Consider the following 23,150-nt stretch of genomic DNA (forward strand, 5'->3'; position numbering starts at 1 on the left):
TCCTTCATCCACGTCTGTCCCGTCTCTTGCTGCAGTGTAAGCTATTGGAGCGGTAGCACACGCCACGGTTCCCATTGCACATGCATGTTGGACATGGGACATACCTTAGTTATATAATTGTAGAAGGCGTATTGTTTTATATAAAATATAATTACTTACAAATACAATTGTATTAAATACAAACATTTGTTATTTTCCTCTGTATAATGTAAATGGAAATCTCATTTCCTGCAGTAATCCAAATTGAAATATCAATTAAGTAGCCTCAATTTGGAATCATATAGTCAGAAGGGGCTAGATAGTCATACCAGGAGATAGACATCCGCATCTACTAGCATTGCAATTACGTGAACAGGCCATTACTTTTCTTGACCTTCCCTCCACTCTGCCTGTCCCCTCCATCATTCCACCTCTTTAGCTTACAGATTAGTAAATGCACGATGCACACAAATCAGGAAGCATGCACGTATTATGCAAAACACACAGACCTATATCCAAAACAAAATGAGCAGTGGCTTAACGTGGGTGGGGCACATGCCCTGGGCGCCTTGGCAGGCGCAGCAGAGGGGGGCGCCGCCGGCCTGTGCGGATTGTGCCAGACCACCTCTGTCAACAGTGCCTCGGGACTCCCCACCACAGATAGGATAGGTAGCAGCTGTCAGCCTGTCACAGTGACAGCGCCGCGGCTGCGCTACAGTGACAAGCAGTCTGCGTCGGCTCAGTGTGTGTACTACACACATACACAGAATGGTATAAATCCCCTTCAGTATCTGTACCTGTATATGACGTTGAGTGAGGGCGGAAGTGCAGTTCCTTGCCCATAAAGGCCACCAAAAAAAAAATGTGTCCCCCTTGCCATGCTTCGGACACGGTGGCTTGCTTCACTCGCCACAGGTTTATATTCCCCCTCTATGTCCACAAGGATAGTAGGGAATGACGTTGGACAGTAACTGATGACATCAGGGTACAAATAGTGAAGGGGATTTATCCATTTGCACACATACACACACTGGCCGCGCTGGCTGCAGCCTGGGAGGCGGCCATGGATTTACGTGAGGAGGAGCGGTCAGGCTGCGCTGCAATGCTTGCAGCCTCTACATCCAGACTACCTGGCCTGTATCACCGGCTCACCACCTCTCTCCCTGGCCTGGCCTCTACCCCCCCGGCCATGCCCTCTAACCCAGCTCTTGGTTAGAGCTTGCTGCTGGTCCTCTCCTCGTCCAGGAAGCGCTGCTGCAGCCTGAGATCCACATACATGTATTTTTTTATTTTTTTTTAAAGAATCCTATCTGTTCTAACAAAGAATATATTTACGTTTTTCTCTGTGACTGTAAAGTAATGAGAATGATGAAGAGGAGGGGCCAGTGTGAGGGAAGGAGCAGGGTGTTGGAGGACAGGATGGGACTGGAGTGTGAAGAAAGGAGCAGGGTGTTGGAGGACAGGATGGGACTGGAGTGTGAGGAAAGGAGCAGGGTGTTGGAGGACAGGATGGGGCTGGAGTGTGAGGAAAGGAGCAGGGTGTTGAAGGACAGGATGGGGCTGGAGTGTGAGGAAAGGAGCAGGGTGTTGGAGAACAGGATGGGGCTGGAGTGTGAGGGAAGGAGCAGGGTGTTGGAGGACAGGATGGGGCTGGAGTGTGAGGAAAGGAGCAGGGTGTTGGAGGACAGGATGGGGCTGGAGTGTGAGGAAAGGAGCAGTGTGTTGAAGAACAGGATGGGGCTGGACTGTGAGGAAAGGGACAGTGTGTTGGAAGAGAGGATGGGACTGGATTGTGAGGAAAGGGACAGGGTGTTGGAGGACAGGATGGGGCTGGAGTATATATGGAATGGAAAGGAATGTTCCCAGAGTGTCATGAATGGATGTTGTGTCATGTTAACACGCCTCCATTTCCAGTGACCACGCCCCTTGTGGCATGTGGCCATGCCCATTTTTTGGCACACAGTTGTGTATGGGGGGCGCCATTCTTCATCTTGCCTTGGGCTCCAAAGACCCTAGTTACGCCTGTGAAATTGAGTCCCATTTATCATCAATTAAATTGTTTAGGCATAGAATTTCGTCTAAGATGTGTGAGGCTTAAAGTCAAAACAATAAGTGCTTATATGTTTTATCAAGATGAAATATTGTCTTTTATATCAGTTGCAGCACCAGTTACCTGGAATTAAGAGACGGTGCGGATTCCAGTAAAAGACTCATTGCAAAACTGTGTGGAAACACGTTGCCAGTCACCTACAAGTCTCTGGGCACTGCTATGTACCTGCGGTTTAGAACAGACAGCAGTTCACCCCGTGCAGGATTCAATGCTCAGTGTTCCATTGGTATGTCTGCAAACATAGGGTCTGATTCAGTACGGATCGCAGCTGCGATTACTCATGCAGTCTCACTGCGATCATATGCTATAGTCTGCGATCGCTATGCTGTCGCAGCACAACATAAGGTCGCCCACCTTACCATACACACATCTGTAATACTTTGCAAGACTGCAAAACCATCGGTAACATCGAGTACCATCGCAGCCTTACGCACACTTGCACAAGCTCTGTCCTTACTCAGAAATTGCTAACCTCGTTGCACGCAGTGAAAGCCCAAGTTGCATATTGCATCGCAGTGGCTATTTTATGCACGCCCCTGCAACGGCGCTCAAACGCACTGGCACGCCTGCGTTTTGCCGACCACCCCCAATCACTGAACGATGGGTCTGTGTAGTCACTGAGATCGCAATCTCGATGCAGTGGAGAACGCAACTGCGATAATCACAGTTGCGATTTTTGCTGAAAGGCCCATAATCCTCAATTCTGTAACCAGGTCTACTTGCCAGTTATACCTGGCTGTCTGATAGTTGCTCCCTGACATAATAGCGGAATAAGGTTTTGGTAATCCGTAATGGAGTATTTGCAATACCTGTATCTACATTGGAACATGAGATACTTTACTCTGACGATACTGTGCAACTCTCACTGTATCACCATCTGCACTGATGTGATTTATCTTTCTCTTACACAATTTATCATTCACTTCCAAATTTGAGAATAGGAATAAAGGGTTCTTCAACATCTTTTTGATGTGACCCAGACTGGAGAGTCACACAAAAAGATTAAGGACCTGCACCAAGATGATCCATCCGCTGGGAGTGTTTCAGACGCGTCGCTGATAAGTGGTTGCGTACAGGGCCAGATTAACAATGGGGCGGATGTAGCTACAGCTCCAGGCCTTCACACATAAATAGGCCCATCAACATGACAGCATGATTACCAGCTGCCTAACTGGCCATACATTTTAAGTATTTAAATAACTTTTCTAGTCCCCCCCCCCCTCCAAAAAAAAAATAATTATGCAATATTTCTATTTCTATGTAGTTAGAGAGATATTGGGTTCATAGTTTAGGGGGTGTATAAACCAGGGTTACTCTGACTACACCCACACAGCACCTATCACAGCTCTTCCCCTTCTCAGTATAGGCCCTTGAACATTTTCAGCTCCAGGCCCATGTGGGTCTTAATCCGGCCCTGGTTGCGTACACAAACGCAGATTCATTCACATACTGTAGGAGGTCATAGTAAGACGGATAATCAGCACCTGCCATAAGGCTGGTGCAAGTCTGATGGTGTAATCGATAGTGACGTCTAAAGATGCACAGGGCTAATTCAGAGATGTACGTAAATTCCATATATATATAATTCTAACATTTGCAGATCTGTACATGTGCAGGAGCCGCACTACGCATGTGCACATCTATTTCTGTGACGTTGCTCGCAGTGCCCCAAAGCCGCAACATTATTGGCATGCTGCTGGCATTTGTGGCGGCAACGGGCATCAGTCCATAAAACGACGGCAGGTCGGCCCTATTTTCTCTGGGCTTGTCGATGCCAGTGGCTGCGTCCTTATTGTAACCTGCATAATACTGGGAATTCCTCAGTGTCTTTGGGCCATTACCTTTGCACTACCATGGACAGAACAAGGGAATATATAACTTTCCAGGAGCTCAGCAGTAATTACGCGGCAGCATTTTAGGAATCAGTTCAGGCTGCCCAGAATATGCTGTTTGAGATGCCATCCATATGTGCCAGTTATAGGCAAGGGTTTGATCACAATGTGGGGCAGATATGTCAAACCTTCTAAAGAGGACAGGTGAAGGTGTTACCTATAGCAACCAATCAGATTATAGCTGTCATTTTATAGAATGTGCATGATAAATGATAGCTAGTAGCTGATTGGTTGCCATGGACAACTTCTCCACTTGTGTGTTTCCCGACCTTTATAAACTATTAATTTTCCCTGTACAATGTATGAGGAGAGCATGTTGCATAGAGGTGCACTATTAATTCATAATTTAGGTTATATTCAGCTCAAAATAAGCGACTGGCCATTGGGAAATTGCTCCTCACGCATTTACTCAGTGGTAGTACAGACAGACAAGATAGCATATTATGGAATCTATAAATTGCCATGGACCTGTACAGTATATTTTTATTCCGCTGCAGCTATGTGTGGAGGAACCCATTTTGGACAGAGTGGTATAATCCAGAGCCCAGGTTACCCTACACACAATTACCCAGACTCCTCTTCGTGTGAATGGTTCTTCAATGGCCCAACAGGACACTACCTCACCATAACTTTTCAGTCTCTGGACCTTCAGAATTCATCAACTTGTTTAAGCGACTATGTGGAAGTCCGTGAATATAACGCATCTGGTTAGTTTATTCACTCACATCTCAATATTGTTTCAGAAGGTACCGTATTATACGATTTATTTCATTAATGGTGCGTACACACGTAGCGATTTAAATGATCGATTTGAACGATAACAATATTGTTATCGTTACCGTTATCATTCAAATCGGTCATTTAAATGGTCCCTACCAACTTACCATCAACCAGCGATGCGTGGCTACGTATGGACGATAGCGATATCGTCCATCGACCGTGCATGCCGGTCAACTCGTTGATCGCGGATCGCTATAGTCATCGGTAAGTATGTGGTGTGCTGGTTGATCGATATCGATCATCCAGCACACCTAGGAGGGTGCATGACGATCAGCCAGTGATATCGTATCGCTGGCTGATCGCTACGTGTCTATGCACCATAAGTTTAGGTGAGTCATAAGCAGCAATATTGTCTAGTTTTACTTGAGAAAGTTTAGTTGTTACTATTGTTAGACCATATGGTTATATTTGTGCATTGAATTGATGCCGACTGATATTATCAAGATTATTGTCTAAATAAATAATATTAATTGACAACTTACAGACAGCACCTTTTATTTTTTTCCTATTACTGTATAACAAGAAGGTTACAGGTTTCCCTTCAATCTGTGGGCAGCAGTCTGTCAGATACCATTCTCTCTATTAGTCTGACCTGAGTGTTTGTTATATTTATGCTCAGCCCAGGGCCCAGAGTGCTGTGTGCAGCTATTAGAGCTGGAGTGATAGGGGGGTCCTGCCACCAATCAGTGCAGATGAACACAGCCACGTACTGCCTCTAACGCACAGATAGCTGCGAATCAGAGGCAGCTTTCTGCCGGTGTCACTGGTACAGCTGGAGCCTGCCAACCAGCTGCCGTATTGAGGATGAGGAAAATATATATCTATTCTAAATACTTTTAACTGATTGTAAAAAAAAAAAAAAATACCAAAAAGTACTACAGTATGTGGCTGGTAAATAAGTAAAAAAAAATGTTTTTTTGTAGGGAAATTACTGGGTATATTTTGCAACAACACGGTACCTGTTGGATTGAGGACCTCTGACAGTTTTGCTTATGTAAGATTTGTGAGTGACGAATCTGTGAACGCCAAGGGATTCCGACTAAGCTATGATGCAAGTGTTGAAGGTGAGAATTGAAAGACGAATGCTAAATTAAACAATATATTGTTGCAGCGTGTGTAGACGTGTTGTGTTGTCGTTCCTCGGGTGTCCGTACAGCTTTGTTTACTGCTTGTTTCTACAAGAATACAGTAACATTAGTATCTTCCGCAAGGAATTATTATTAAAATTATAATTTATTTATATGGCGCCACAAATGTTCCGCAGCGCCTTACAAAGTACATAAACAAGTTGTAGTCAAGCGACTTACAGAACAATACACTACAGGACCAGGACATGGATAATATACATTGCTACATTAGCGACCATAACACCCAGATAACCAACAGAGCAAAAGCAACCGAGTGTTATGTTCCCTAGTGGTGAGTAAGAAGTAGATGAAACTAAAGTAGGGAGAAGCACAAGAGGGTAAGAGCTTACATTCTAAAAAGGGAGGGGAAGACAAACAGGGGAGACACAGATGGGGTAGATGGGGAGGAAGGAGCATGTAGCAGGGAGTTAGAATGAGAGCTGGAAGGCTTTGATGAAGTAGTGGGTCTTAAGAGCCCGTTTGAAGGATTGCAAAGAGGTGGAGAGTCTGATGGGGAGTGGGAGAGAGTTCCAGAGGTGGGGAGCAGTGCGGGCAAAATCTTGGAGGCGGGAGTGGGAGGAAGTAATCAGGTGGCATGAAAGACGGCGTGTATTAGTTGAACGAAGAGAGTGGAGAGGAGAGAGAAGGGAGATGAGATCAGAGATGTATATGGGAGAAGCCTCACTGACCCAGGAGACAACACAGGCAGTACACAGCTCAGAGTCACCACTGCTGCAAGGGGTGTCCCCAAATTAGGAACAAATATGTTGGTAAACTTTGGACTTTGTGTCAAAATATTATCCATTGTGCAGCATTGTGGGTAGTGTAGAATATCGGTGCTTCTGACACTCCTGGCAGCTGATTGGACGGCAGGAGAACGCTATTGGGGACTGGCACCAGGCACTACATGGTTTTGCTAATGGAGATTTCTGCTTTAATAACTTGTATTTATCTTCGTGGTTTTCTATAAAAATATAATAAAATTAATTCATTTAATTTGTGTAATGGAAAACACGGTTATGAGAGATTTGTACTGCTATCAAGAATTTACAGCTATGCATGTTCTAATGGAAATACCCTGAAAACTGCATATATGCCATCTACTTTGCAGGCATTACACTGCATTAGCACTAATAAATATATAAGGCATTGCTACTGTAATTCCATCTCGGATTTGTGTAAAGGCTACATTGTGGCAGTAATGCTGGGGCTGCATTTTTCTCACTGTGCACATAATTGTTTTTTTTTATGGTATTCTTATTTTGTCTAGTAATAATCAGTTATTTACATATTTTATACATTTAAAACATAATCACACAGTATCAGAAGCTGTGCTGAAATCTAAATAAGCTGCATTTATGGCTACACCATGCCCTATTAAATCCATGCTGCTGATCTTGTAAATTGCTGAATTTCATATATGGTATCATTCTAGTTGTCAGCAGTGTTCCCCACTAATAATGTCAGGCTCCCTGGTCTGTAGTTCCCAGAATCTTCTGCACTTCCACATTTGTGACTCGAGACATCACCTGCTGATTTCCTGTTCTCTAGTTCCTTTTCTCTGCTGTCTAAATAATCAGAGCCATAACTAGACTTTTCGGTACCCTGTGCCAGAAGGAGCATAGGCGCCCCCCTCATTTTTCAAAGGGACATAATGCACCCAAAAAAGGGCCATGGCCTCATGGGGATGGGCCAGGGATGAGATAGGAGAGGCCAGGAGATGCTGAGGATGAAATAAGAGGAAGCTACAAGTGAGAATGATAATAAACAAAAATTTGACAGGCCCAAACAGTGCCCCCTGACCTGTGGTGCCCTGTGCGATGGCACCGGCCGCACTACCCTAGCTACGGCCCTGTAAATAATGACTGCTGTATTCCCCACCTAGTGTTACCTGTGCCCCCTTTTGTTATACTCTATTCACATCAATATCTAAAAAAAAACATTTTGTCCCCTCTGATTTCTTTCTTGGTCTTTTTCTGTTTAACTAGATATACTGCTACATCTTTAGTCTTCTGAGTCTGCTTATAAAGTCATTACTAAAAGCAACACTTTTTGTTTTTACTGTTCTTCTCAAACCCTTGAGAACAAGACTGACTTTTCTTTTCGTTGTGTTTCGTTGTCTGACCCTAAAGTCTAATTGTGCTCTGTATCATTTCCCACTGTTCCAGCGTCCGCTAAAATACCTCCGCTCTGCCAAATTCACGCACCCGTTTTCCTATCTGTGCAAAGCCTGCCTTTCCTAAATCTAACACCTCCGTCATTGTGTGGTATGTGTCTTCCTCTGTCATTATACTAAACCACCCTGACTAATGAACTCAATTCTCACCAACGCCGACTGTATTTCTGACACTTGTCACATTTATAATTATTAAGGTAAGAACTTGACTTGACCAATTGCAAACACAGTAGCAGCTATTGTAATGGGCTATGATTAAAGGACCTTTTCTGACTGCAATCCCGTATAGCTGCAAATAACCATATTATCTATTTTTTTTTCTATAATTTGATTCAATACTGCCTATAAGAATTAAAATGAACAGAAATTGTTGTAAATGGTTACATGTTACAACAACCAATATAAAACCACTTATTTTTAAGCAAACAGGAAAAAGGACCTGGAAAACTAGATCATCTACATTAGAAGAATGATGCAACTTTAGATAAACTGCCAAATGGAAGACATAGGTGTTCCCCGTTATTCCAGCTCAAGGAGCAGGCATTGTGTTTCCATAGTCGGTAATATAGGTTGTCTTCTGTGTCAGGTACTAAACACTCATTTTACAATCATGTAGATGCAGAAAACTACAAATTTAAACCCTGTAAGTCATGGGTGTAACAGTAACTACCATAGGTGCAAAGGTCGGATCTGCTATGGGGACCAGACAAACCTTTGCTATGGGGCCTTCAAATACCTCGGTATGCCCCTGCTCTAAGTGATATCCTTAGCGGTCACTAAAGTGAGAGATGCAGTAATAACACTTGGAGATTTATATTACAGCATGTGGCGGAGACATTAATGGCGATAGAGGAACTCTAAGTTCTCCTAATTACCCTAACTTGTACCCTCACAATCGTGTTTGTGAATGGAGAATAACTGTGCCGGAGGGGAGACGTGTCACACTGACCATTAACGACCTACAACTGCAAGATCACCAGAATTGCGACTACGACTATATGGCTGTAAGTAATACAAGTTATAAGCTGTGTCATATATTAATAGCAATGAGGTGACTCCTGAAACGCTGCATGTACTGGATTTGTGCACAGTGTTGCCTATTCATCCGACACTTACGTACATACATAGGTGCACTCCCACTGTATATTTTTGATAGGTGCCACGTTAAATGATTGTGGTCCCAGGTGGTAATGTGTATGCCAGGAAAAGGCAAAACAACACTTCCTGCCGAGTGTCACTTATCCGCTATCCCTTTATTAAAGTCATCATTATGTTCAATTTTGTTTTACTTCTCATTAGAGACTCATTTATGTTGGAATGAATCATGAGGATACTACACATCATAGCTGTGTCCATTTCACATGCGATATTTATATATTGTGTAATGGGTTATTAGCTCGGTATTTGCCCACCTATACAGTAAATGCTCTGTATAAAGTACACTTGGTGCACCATTTAAAGTATTAGCCAACATCCATTCTCCTGCAGCTCCAAGGGTGTGTAACACAATCAATATATTTTGGGAGGTAAAAGGCTCTGCAGCCCCCACTTGACCAGGATGGAACCACCCCCTCAATGTGCGAACTCATATAGCTCATCTAAACACCTAGTTGTGCAACAGAAAATAGTTTTTGGGTATTGATGCAATTGGAGAGGAGGGTACTGTTACTTATTCTCCATTATTCTCCATTAAGCAGGGGAACTGCTCAAGGTATGGAAACCTTTCTATTCTACATTTTGTATAAAACAGGCACTATAATACAGGTATCTATGGCTACATAGAGCTTCTAGATGTCCATATGTTGTTGCCAGGTAAATCTCATATGATCAATGCACATAGTGATGGTGCAGCACATCTCAAGGTATGGACACCTTTACTTTCTGTATGATATGAATATGCCGCCTCTCTTATTCCTTATTCCATGTAGTGGTTGTGGCATGTCCTTATACACATGCCAGCCATTATTATTGACAAGTATCTACTGTAATTCATTTGCTTACCCATAAAGACCAGTGTCATATCAGTAACAGATAAACGGGTTCACAAAAAGGGGAGGATCGTGCATTTTCTCCACATGTCTGCAGTTTTAAAATGACCCCTATGGACTGTACTACAAGTACTATACAAGAACTGTGTCTGACTGCCGAGGCACATTCCCAGTGTGATGAGTGAGCACCGTCTTTCTTCAGGAATAACGATGGGACAAGAAAACAGGAAATTTAAAGATCAATGTGAATAAATGTATTTGTACTAATTGCTCGTGTGTGTTTGTTTGTTTTTTAAGCTATAATAAATGATTACGGCTTCAATAGACATTTAAATTTGAAAATATGTTCAGTTGTAGTTGTCATTAATTATATTAATTCGGTTACACCCTGAGATGACCCAATCAGATTTCTGCAAAACCAATGTTTGGGAATCAGCAGACTTTGGCCAGCTTATGGTCTTGTACTTACTTAGGAAGCAAGAATCGGCATGCTATCTGATAGGGGATTACTCACTAAGAGCGCACATTTTTATAAACTTTTGTTTTTTCTTGCGGTTGTAGCCTAAAATAAATAATGAATAACTAAATCTGATGGAAATAAAACTATTGGCGCCATATTATGAACAAGATTATGTCATCTGTGATTTCATTTTATTTTGGAAATGAATGTTGCTATTACATTTTCTTTAATAATATGTCATTTAATTACAGGTGTACAATGGTTTTCACAGCCAGTCGCCTCTTCTGGATAGACTCTGCGGCAATGTGGCCCCAGATACGGTGGTCAGTTCTTCTGGCAGCACGATGAAAGTGTTATTTGTCACTGACGGATCTGTCTCCAGTGGTGGATTCCGTGCTACGTTTACATCAATGGAGGATGCTGGTAAATAATGAATAATATAGTATTCTAAATTGTATATTGCTGTAATATCACTGTTGGGTTTAATATAAAAGTATCCCATTGTCCTCTCCAGCACTCTGTCTTACTGGCTGATCTTTCCCATACGGCCAGTTCCTGCAACGTCATTCACTCCCCTACCCTCCTGCCAAGCTCACATCACTAGTGTTGTGTCCAGCATGGATATCACATACTAATCCTTTCTGTCCTCGGCAGAAATTTTGATTGGAGTAGAGATGTATCAAACCTTGGAGAGAGATAAAGTACCAACCAATCAGCCTCCTTCTGTCGTTTTTCAAATACAGCCTGTAGAAGTTGATTGGTTGGTACTTTATCTCTCTAAGGCTATGTACATCTCACCCTTAGGGGTCTATTTACTAAGCAGTGTTAGGAGACAGAGTGAAAAGTGATAAGAGAGTGATAAGGTGGCAGCCAATCAGCTCCCAACTGTCATTTTTCAAACACAGCCTGTGAGATGGCAGTTGGGAGCTGATTGGCTGGCACCTTATCACTTTTCACTCTGTCTCCTAACACTGCTTAGTAAATAGACCCCTTAGTGTAATAATGTCAGTCATACAGAACATTACTTTATCGCCAATTGCTTGCGGGCAGCCGTTTATTGATGCACGCTGGTTTACAGATGGATGGATGGAATGCCAAGCACCTTCTAGGACTGGGATTACTAGGCAAGATTTTAAATGACTTTGCAGATAACAACACATCATTAAGACAAATCTGTTTTATCATCTAGTGTTTACCCACTAAATAGCTCGCGATGCACTCTCCCGCGGGTCGCTAACTACATCCCCAGTCGTCTGTACATGCAGCTCGATCTAGGCATGTCGATAGCGATGTCATGTTGCTGATTGCAGCATGGCCCCGCTCCCCCCGCCGTTGTTGCCGACATCGGCAAGTGTGTATGCACTTGCCGATGCCGGTATTCCCGCCGGGTCCATCGCTGACGAGGTTGCTGGGTACACTCTATTGTCTAATGTGTACCAAGCATTAGGGATCACTGCAATAATAGTAACAGAGTCATTACAGCTGCATCTTTATCATGTTAGAAATATGTTTTTGGGTTAGTGATAATTTATATTGCTGTGTTCCCAAACTCCCTAGTTGCACCTGCAGGGGACAGTGTGCGTGAGTACAGTGCTGTAGGGTTTGACTGAAGACACACTGGATGCATGCAAACTTCACTATAGCTTGCAAAAGCAGTACAGTACGTATGTGTATAGAGATGTAACTGGTAATGACAGACGCCCATCATCATTTTCAGCTCCATCCACATATAAGACCTTCTTAGCCCAGCACTGGAAGCAAGTGACTGCGTGCCCTTCTGGGACTGTGGGTGTTCTTATAAGCTATTCTTCACCTTCAGATTGTCTGCATGACCCCAGGCAATTAGATGCTCAGAAAATTCACAGCAGCCCAGAGAATTCAGCTGGCCCAGGCTATGGGTGTGGGTGGGTGCCTGTGCATTATACCCCTCTCCCTGTACCCCATACTTTCCATCCATATTCACCCACACCACTTTTCCTTAATGTGACTATAACAGATGGATATATTATAAATTATTATTTCCACGCGTAAACTGTTAACTTCACTTTAGATTTTAGTAGGCTATTTATAATGAAAGCAACTTGTGGGAAACAATGTGACAATTGGTCTGGTCTTGCAGGGCAAACCCCATGTGGCCGTCAAAGGGTTAAACTATATTAAATATTTTGATACTACCACAAGCTTTTTGTCTTTTTGCAATGAGCAGTAGCAGCGGCCCAAACCGGTATCTAGACGAGGTTCTTGTTGGATGTACAGCTTAGAGGTTTTGCACATTGATGAAATAGACTTTCACCTTATGACCACACAGTCTTTTGTTCATACAGTATGTAAGTCATGATGTGGCGGAAGCAAAGCGTGGTTCCGATATAACCATTGATAGAAAAATACAGTCATTTTAATGGCTGACTGAATGGATTTAGTTGTAAATTCCCAGTTTGATTTGGGTCACTGTCTGACAAAGAAACCTAAGTACTGTAGCCTTGAACATTTAATTTGCAGGACTGAATTTAAATGATACATTTTTATTTTGAAGTGTGCGGAGGATATCTCACGGAATCTACGGGAGGCAATTTCACATCTCCTGGCTATGACCAGGTCAATAATTACACAAAGAACCTGTACTGTGAATGGATAATCCAAAACCCAAACACCTCCACTACGTACATCAAATTCATGAGATTGCAACTGGAAAGGCACCAAAACTGCCAGAATGATTTTATAGAAATGCGTTTAGGTGAGTTCTATGTCTGTCATTGTGTCACACGCCCCTGGATTTTAATGACACTCAAAGGATACTTTTTATTAAACTTACTAATAGATGTATGCCTACTTTTCCCTCATACAAGTCCCACTGAGTGCCAGTTCATGTTCTATTTTGTGCTTATAATACAGGGGCCGTATTCAATTAGGTGCGAAAAGTCGTGTGTGGCGAAAAGCATTCGCCGATGCGATCTTTTCGCGCATACCAGTGTACTCTATCATGCTATTCAATTGCCGGAGTGAGTGTTCGCATGTGCAAAACCTCCATAGGCAGAAACCGGCGAAAAGTTTTCCCCATCTCAGAGGCAGGTAATAAAATTAGCAAAATCTCTATTTTTGCCTAAAAATGTGGGGACTTGGTTCAGAACCCATTGGACCCCCCCCCTTTTTTTTTTTTAACTAGGGACATAAGACCCGCGCTCGAAAAAGGGTCATGGCCTCATGGGGAAGGGCCAGGGAAGAGATAAGAGAGGCCAGGAGATGCTGGGGATAAAAGAAAAGGAAGCTTCAACTCAGGACTATCTCTTCCATTGGGCTTATTGGGCAGTTGCCCAAGGGCCCGAAACTTGTAGGGGGCCTGCCAACCCGCCCCCCTGCAGCTGCGGCCAGTTGGTAAATTTGTGATATTTTTATAAGCCGGCCACCAGTGCACTGTATTCTGATCTAACCTCCCCCAGCCAGTGATGAGTACTCACCTCAGTCCCAGTTTCACTTCATCCACCGGCTTCACACCAGTCAGACAGAGGGCCTGATTCAGGGCCGGGCTTTTTTTTTTTTTTTGGAGCGCAGTTATTGCGAGCGGCCAGGATGCTTGCGGGCTTGCGACGAGACCTTTCTGGTAGGGTCTCGCCCATCGCAACCCCCAGAGAGCTTTCGGCTCTAACAGAGCCGGAAGCTCTCCACTGACATCACTTGTGATGTCAGTGGGGCCGCCCCCAAACGGCAGGCGTTCTCATGGGAACGCCTCCGTTTGGGCAACCACCCCCCCGGCCCGCCCACCAAATGGGGCGAGCTGTCACTCAACATCGACAGCTCGCCCCCTTTGGTGCAAGACCCGGAGCGACGGAGTGCCCGTCGCTAGCCGGGTCTCGCGCACGCGCACGACGGAGCCGGCTCCGTCGTGCGCATGCACTGTGGGCCACCATCAACCTGAGCACTCGCAACCGGGTCTGAATCAGGTCCAAAGTCTCTCTGCATGTGTGGGAGGTCTGATCAGGCCCATCAAGAGCCGCGCCGGACCCCGGTAAAAAAGGGGGCATGGCCTAATCGTGGGAAGCGTGGCCACGCCCCCCTAGGTAAAAAATAAATAATAATTTTGCAGCACCGCTTTGCGCTGGCGAGGGGGGCCGCAGTGACCCCTGTCAGCCCGGCGCATAACCAGTGGTGGGCGCGATCAGCTTGATCGCTCCCCCCACAGGCATACTGTAGGAGACTGCTGTGGCTGCTTCTTAGCAGCCGCGAGCAGTCTCCAGGGCAGCCCAGCACACACAGCATTGTGTGATGGAAGAGGGGGGAGCGGTGCCGGACCCGGGCCCCCGCCGGGCCCCTCCAGCAAGCCCAGACCCGGGTAATTTGTACCCGCCCCCTCTTCCCTCTCGGCGCCCCTGGGTCTGATGGGCATGCAGGAGGGTTTAATTTTATTGACCATTTAAATTTTTTTACCGTGAATGGGTGGGTAGGGGCCCCAGTGTATTGCTTTGCCCCGGGCCCACACTGCTGTTAAGACAACCCTGCTACAAGTGAGAAATAATAAACAGAATATTGGCAGGCCTGAACAACGCCTCCTGCCCTGTGGTGCCCTGTGCCATGGCACAGGTCACTCTACCCTAGTTACGGCCCTGAATGACGTCATTTTTAAGGTGAAAATGTAAAAAGTGCTGGAAAAGGGATTTAAAGTACTGGGTCAGGTATTTTGGGGTGCTGTATGGATGGGACAGGTGTTTTAGGAATGCAGGTGGCTGCAGCAGGTGTATTTTTAACAGTTTTTAAAACTGCACTTTATAGGCACAGAAATATACTAGCACCCATTTTAATGTACCCCCAATTTTATTGCAATTATTTTTTCCACAAGAAATTGCTTTATATAATTTTTCAACATTTATGCAAATATACATAGAACAGCCATTTGAATCAATTTAAGAACCCAAAATACTTTTATTAGGGCTAATATTGATTTCCAGTGTCAGTTAGGCTTTTTATGGGGTACAAACTGATTTCCCCAAAATGTGCTGTACTTTGCGCTTCTTTCGCCTGGCACAGTTTTCGCACGTATGTGTTTTTGCGTGTTTTGCAATTGGTTAGGACGAAAAGCGGGAGCACGCATTGAGAAAGTACGTGAAAAGAACGCATCATAACTGGCGAATGCGTCGATAACTTCGCCATGCAAATGCTTATCGCCGATCACGACTTTTGGCATCTAATTGAATACGGCTCCAAGTATAATTATTATATAGGCATTGTCTTCATATATTTTTTATGTAATATGCAAAATGGAAATCATTAACATGATTCTAATTAAAAACAGTAGGGACTATATATTTCTCAGGCAATATGGAGGATTTGTTTATTACTGCAATTAAAAAACTCACTTATCAAGGCAATTGATGAAAAGGATATCACCGGTGCTGATACTCTGCATGAGCCGGCTTGTACTAAGATGTTTCCTACAATATACTGTTGATCTATAAACACATGACTTGTGTTGCAGATAATGCGGAGGGGGAGGTAATCAGCAGACTGTGTGGAAGGAGTATGCCGTCAGTCCCCCTCGCTGTTGTTGCTCCTCGGATCTGGGTGGGTTTTGTAAGTAACGCACAAGTGGAAGACATTGGATTTCATGCTGAGTACTCAATTACAGGTAACATTTTACAACCCCCAAAATATATATATATATATATTTATATATATATATATATATATATATATATATATACAGGCAGGTCCATAAATATTGGGACATTGACAGAATTTTCAGATTTTGGCCTATATTCACCACCACAATGGTTTTGAAATAAAACAAACAAGATGTGCTTTAACTGCAGACTTTCAGATTTAATTTGAGGGTAATTACATCCAAATCGGGTGAACGGTGTAGGAATTACAACAGTTTCAATATGTGCCTCCCAGTTTTTAAGGGGCCAAAAGTAATAGGACTATCAACTCAAAAGCTATTTCATGGACAGGTGTCGGCTATTCCCTCGTTATTTCATTATCAATTAAGCAGGTAAAAGGTCTGGAGTTGATTCTAGGTGTGACATTTGCATTTGGAATCAGTTGCTGTCGACTCTCAATATGAGATCCAAAGAGCTGTCACTATCAGTGAAGCAAGCCATCATTAGGCTGAAAAATCAAAACAAACCCATCAGAGATAGCAAAAACATTAGGTGTGGCCAAATCAACTGTTTGGAACATTCTTAAAAGAAAGAACGCACCGGAGAGCTCAGCAACACCAAAAGACCCAGAAGACCATGGAAAACAACTGTGGTGGATGACAAAATAATTATTTCTCTGGTGAAGAAAAACCCCTTCATGACAGTTGGCCAAATCAAGAACAATCTCCAGGAGGTAGATGTATATGTGTCAAAGTCAACAATGAAGAGAAGAGTTCGCAAGAGTGAATATAGAGGGTTCACCACAAGATGCAAACCATTGGTGAGCCACAAAAACAGGAAGACCAGATTAGAGTTTGCCAAACAACATCTAAAAAAGCCATTACAGTTCTGGAACAACATCCTATGGACAGATGAGACAAAGATCAACTTGTACCAGAGTGATGGGAAGAGAAGAGAAGGAAAGGAACTGCTCATGATCCAAAACATACCACCTCATCAGTGAAGCATGGTGGTGGTAGTGTTATGGCGTGGGCATGTATGGCTGCCAATGGCACTGGTTCCCTTGTATTTATTGATGATGTGACTGCTGACAAAAGCAGCAGAATGAATTCTGAAGTGTTTCGGGCAATATTATATGCTCATATTCAGTCAAATGCTTTAGAACTCATTGGACGGCGCTTCACAGTGCAGATGGACAATGACCCGAAGCATACTGCAAAAGCAACCAAAGAGTTTTTTAAGGCTAAAAAGTGGAATGTTATGCAATGGCCAAGTCAATCCCCTGACCTGAATCCGATTGAGCATGCATTTCACTTGATGAAGACAAAACTGAAGGGAAAATGCCCCAAGAACAAGCAGGAACTGAAGACATTTGCAGTAGAGGCCTGGCAGAGCATCACCAGGGATGAAACCCAGTGTCTGGTGATGTCTATGCGTTCCAGACTTCAGGCTGTAATTGCCTGCAAAGGATTTGCAACAAAGTATTAAAAACTGAATGTTAGATTTAGGATTGTTTAGTTTGTCCCATTACTTTTGGCCCCTTAAAAAGTGGGAGGCACATATAGAAACCGTTGTAATTCCTACACCGTTCACCTGATTTTGATGTAATTACCCTCAAATTAAATCTGAAAGTCTGCAGTTAAAGCACATCTTTTTTGTTTCATTTGTTTCATTTCAAAGCCATTGTGGTGAGGAATAGAGGCCAAAATATGAAAATTCTGTCAATGTCCCAATATTTATGGACCTGACTATATATATATATATACCCTCCTTCTGTCTAATGCTGCCATCCTGTCCTGTTCTCCGATATAAAAACAGGCCTGTAACACTTACACAGGCAGTCATACAGGGAGTACAAGTAGGAACGGAATCAGTATGTTATACCGCCGGTTCTGCACTGGATTCAACTGAGTGACAGTAATTTATATCGTAATTTTTAAAGTACACAACAATGTAAATAGATCCCTGCGATTCAGTGAACTGTAGAAAATCTCTCTCTTTATTACTTTACACTTACAATATATTTTGGGCAGAATGGTGGCACAGCAGTTAGCATTGCTGCCTCATAGCTCTAGACTCAGGAAGCAGCAGCGAATCCTGATCCGACAAAGGGACTGTCTGTGTAAAGTTTCTATGTCATTCCAGTGTTTGCGTACATTTCCAATAGACCAAAATCCTACTGTGGTAGATTAATGTTAGTATGAGTTTGTGTAGTAGAGAAATTAGACTGTGAGGTCCTAGGACTGATGTGAATTATCTGTAAAGTCCTATGTGATATGTTGGCACTATATCTTGGCTGTTCTGAAGACTAGCAAAGCATACTGGCAGGGGTAGAGCACTTGGCTGTGCATCCTGTACTTAGTAACTCTTTGAAGAACGAAGTGGAGTTCAGCAAGATTCAGCTTTTCACCATAGTGAATGTCATACTTGCTAAATACGAGCTGAGGGCAGGAATGTGTCTTGTTTTGTACCCACGTGCAAACAGGAAATGTTGCCAATGTTCTTGGTGCAATCTACATCAATGATATACATACAGTACTTGCCAATATGTTACTAAAGCCCAGTAGAGAGGTGCAAACAGGGCTACCATGAGAAATTGTGGGGCCCAAAATAGGCAGGCCCCGCCCTCAATCCCCCTTCCCCCGCCCCCACACTACCCCTCTTTTCCACCCTCCACAACCCCCCTTGTCTCCTAGACATTCCTGAAGAATAGGCACAACTCTTGTACAAATGTAGCAGTTTGGAAAGAAATGGAGCCATATTAGTAAATACCTCAGGAAGCAGGATAACTATACTCACCTTGACTGCCCTGAGGTTTCAACAAGCAGTATTTAAGAGACAAATGGAGAAGATGTAATTAATGAAGGCTGTGAACCTACAGTTGTAGTAGACAGTAATTTCAAGTGATGTTTTTTCTTTTAAAAATATATAACCTCGGCGTTTCAAAGTGGAATTCAGGTATAGAGGACCTCATTCAGAGCCGGTCGCACAGAGCGTGCGGTCGGTCTGAATGAGGGGAGGACGTCTTGAATTTTCAAGACGTCCTCCTTTGCGGTGGTAAGGCTGTGGGTTAACACCCACAGCCTTACGACTGCCTAAGGTGATGGTCGCGATGGTCAAGACCATCGCGACCATCGGGGCTTACGACGAGACCCTAGGGTAGGGTCTCCCTTGTCGTAAGCCCCGGAGAGCTTTCGGCTCTGTCTGAGCCGGAAGCTCTCCACTGACATCACTAGTGATGTCAGTGGGACCGCCCCCAAACGGTAGGTGTTCCCATGGGAACGCCCCCGTTTGGGCTGCCACCCCCCCGGCCCGCCTTCCAAACGGGACGAGCTGTCAATCAACATCGACAGCTCGCCCCCTTTGGATCGAGACCCGCTACGACCGGCGCTGTCGGTCGTAGCGGGTCTCACGCATGCGTACGACGGCGCCGGCGCCGTCGTGCGCATGCTCTGTGGGGGGCCATCGACCCGGTCCGAGCGCATCGACGCTAAGGACCGGGTCTGAATGACCCCCAGAGTGTGATAGAATCTAGTACTAAACTTTTTCTTATACTGCTAGCAATTTCCTTGGGGTACTTGAAAATGGGGGTCAGCATATTTTAAAGTTGCTAAAGTGAGTTGAAAAAACGTGAAAAACCCACCTGCCGCAAGCAGCTGCAATGAAAAAAACACTTGGGGCAAACTTGGGGACCCCCCAGAGTCAAGTTCGCTAGTTTTTAACTTTGTCCCCCAATTATTTTTTTTTCACCCCCAAAATTAGTGATTTTTTTGGGGTGTCCAAAAGTGTTTTTTAATTTTTTTTTACACAGTTTACCTTTGGGGGACTATCTGAAGGCTGCACGGTGGGTCCCGCAATGTTGCACCCCAAAACCCCAATTCTGCACTTTTTAACGCCTGCTATTTATAGGCGATACTTTTCTGCCTATTACATTGCGTTAACTTTCTGCCTAGGCGGAAAGTCTTTCTAATTGAATACGGAGTAAAATTAAAACAGACGAGAATTACGTCATCGGCGGTAATTCCGCCGATCTGGACTTAACGCCTCAAATTGAATATGGCCCATAGAGTAATTTGACTGTAATAGTTATTGAGAACTTTTTAGGAAAGAAAGAAAAAGAAAACAACACTTTGGATCATTTATTATTATTGCATTTTAAATAGCCGGACGTGGCTATACAAAATCAATAGTGAAAAACCTTTTGGTTTTCCACTGTTAAAGAGCTCACAGTGGCTACTGTTGAAATGTGATTTGTTTATATATAAAAAGAGAAACATTTTGCTCATATAACAAGAAAAACATTGTTTTTACATTGTAACCAGAGAGTCTTCAGCAGCTGTTTCCGAGCTGTGATTCAGTTTATGTTTAAATAATCTAAAGTAAGCATTACTGTGATATAATATGGGTAATTGTTTTTAATACTATTTTTATTATCAATAATATTATTATTAAAGATTTTGCTGTTTTTTTATACTTCCTTTTATGGCTTTTACTTTAAATATTAGAAATGAACACCAGTCTTAATTATTTTTTACATTTGATGTGGTACTTATCCCTTTTTTTTATCATTAATTAATTCCTATCTGGCATTTCCTGTGAGAGCGGCAGCTCTTCTGTGTATGAGAATGTGTACATCTACTACCGATACACAACGATGCACCGCCATGTGTATGAGAACTTGTACATCTACTATCGATACACAACGATGCACCGCCATGTGTATGAGAATTTGTACATCTACTACCGATACACAACGGTGCACCGCCATGTGTATGAGAACTTGTACATCTACTACCGATACACAACGATGCACCGCCATGTGTATGAGAATTTGTACATCTACTACCGATACACAACGATGCACCGCCATGTGTATGAGAACTTGTACATCTACTACCGATACACAACGATGCACCGCCATGTGTATGAGAATTTGTACATCTACTACCGATACACAACGGTGCACCGCCATGTGTATGAGAACTTGTACATCTACTACCGATACACAACGGTGCACAGCCATGTGTATGAGCACTTGTACATCTACTGCCGATACATAACGGTGCACCGCCATGTGTATGAGAACTTGTACATCTACTACTGATACACAACGGGGCACTGCCATGTGTATAAGAACTTATACATCTACTACCCCTTATGCAGTGCCCCCAGTAGTGGTGCCCTTTATGCAGTGCCCCCTGTAGTAATGCTCCCTGTAGAAGTGCCCACAATAGTAATGCTCCCTGTAGTAGTGCCCACAATAGTAATGCTCCCTGTAGAGGTGCCCCAATAGTAATACCCCCTGTAGAGGTGCCCCCTATAGTAATGCCGCCTGTCCTGCCGTCCGACAGGCTGCTCCTCAGAACTATGGGAGAGATGTCATGACGTCTCTCCCATAGTGCACACTGCGGGAGCCGGGAGCCAGAACTCAGGAGGGAACTGCAGCCTCCGATTGTCGCTGGCGCATGTGGGGAAGGAGCGGGCGCCCGGAAAATGGAGTTTCCCTGCGGCGCCAGGATGAGGTGGGCCAGATGAGGCGGAACTGGTTTTGTCTCCAAATAGAAGTGATGGAACACAGTTCTGCCCCATTCCAGCCCACTTTAACCCCTGCTCGGAACCGCAAAGTTCGGGTGTTTTCGGTTTTCAGCAAAACCAAACCTGAATGATGATACTATACTCTTCATGTTAGATTAGGGGAAAAGAGTCTTCTGCCTGCGACCCTTCTACTCTCTTGTACTCTCTTCTCTTTCCTAGATGTGCAGTGAATAAGTTACTGCTACCAAGCACAGAGAGGTCTATGATCTGCTGTGGAACCAAAGCTTCCCGGCAATCCTACAACAGACTACATCACACTCCACCGTGGCTCCTCAGCTTTTTCACTAAGACTGACCTACTATACACCGATATCCATTTAATTAAAGTGTGTTGCCGTTTTCGTTTTTTGCCTGTAAAGTCGGCTCCCGCTTCACCCACACCACGTCCCCACATTTATTACACATTTATTATTATGACTACTACCCCTGCACCCATCGGCCAGGTGTACAAGGAAGTGCCCCAGGCTTCCACCCAGGCCGGGGATGCTCAGGAGAGGGGGGGGCCCCTTTATTGATTTATTAATGCTGTGGCCAGGGGGACACAGTGAAAGGGTCCCCTGGCGGCAGCATTACACCCCGGCTAGTAGAGGCCTGTGCTGGTTTTAAAAATACGGCGAATAGGACCGGCTCCAGAGACCAGTATTTTTTGAACCAGAACTGGCTTACTTTAATGCTTTTTTGGGTTAATTAAAGGCATAAACATGCACAGATCACACTGATCTATGCATGATTCTGCTAAAGACGCTGCTCAGGAATAATTATTTACAACTTCTATTTTGGACCGAGTTTGCTTAAATTACACCTGTGATTATTATCCTGATTCTAGGTTCATTCTTGGGTAGTATTCTTGTCTATGGAAAGTACCTGGGAGTTTGGCCAATGGTGTATTTAATTCTATTTGTGTTTTCACCCGTGTTTTGCAAACCGTTTCATGACTTCTCACCCGCATTTGCCTTTAGTAAATTTGCGAGATTACAAAAATGGACAATTTCGACCAGACGCTATTCTTAGTAAAGTTACCCCCAGCTTTCTTCTAATAGCCGGCAACAGTGTGTTATGGGTAAAAAAAAAAAAAGAAAAGAAAACACCTTATATTTCCATGGCACTGCTGCTTTACAGTATTTAAATATAATAAAATTCACTTATGGAAATCTTGAAATAAAAATAGGTAGTGAGAATTACAGCCACTATGTAGAATAAAAGGTACAATACTGTGTAGTTGGTGAATAATGACCTGGCACAAAAATCTCCAGGGACAAATGATCAGAAACCTTGGACTGTGTCGGAATTAGTGACAGGTGACAATTACGGTGATACACTGGGGTGTATGGGGGTATTAGAGGTGTGTGGGATGCCCTGAACTAATAAATATTTTACAAATAACGCACTTACCTAGCACTCAGAGCAACCAGGAGGGGAATCAGAGCTCTTCCACTTCAGTCATAACTAAAAT

The 23,150-nt window shown here is 43.7% G+C and overlaps 1 protein-coding gene across 1 annotated transcript in view; it reads left to right on the plus strand.

The window, feature by feature from the left end:
- Positions 1-23,150, plus strand: part of CUBN (cubilin) — a 321,603-nt gene that overhangs the window by 204,992 nt on the left and 93,461 nt on the right. Inside the window, exons 45-51 of the mRNA XM_088478650.1 lie at positions 2,137-2,315; positions 4,479-4,688; positions 5,685-5,825; positions 8,887-9,068; positions 10,764-10,935; positions 13,046-13,246; positions 15,980-16,129. Of these exons, the coding sequence (XP_088334776.1) occupies positions 2,137-2,315; positions 4,479-4,688; positions 5,685-5,825; positions 8,887-9,068; positions 10,764-10,935; positions 13,046-13,246; positions 15,980-16,129 (1,235 nt within the window). The remainder of the gene's footprint in view (positions 1-2,136; positions 2,316-4,478; positions 4,689-5,684; positions 5,826-8,886; positions 9,069-10,763; positions 10,936-13,045; positions 13,247-15,979; positions 16,130-23,150) is intronic.

This window comes from Taudactylus pleione, unplaced genomic scaffold (genome assembly GCF_031769625.1).
Source record: "Taudactylus pleione unplaced genomic scaffold, aTauple2 ptg000216l, whole genome shotgun sequence".
NCBI classification, from domain to species: domain Eukaryota; kingdom Metazoa; phylum Chordata; class Amphibia; order Anura; family Myobatrachidae; genus Taudactylus; species Taudactylus pleione.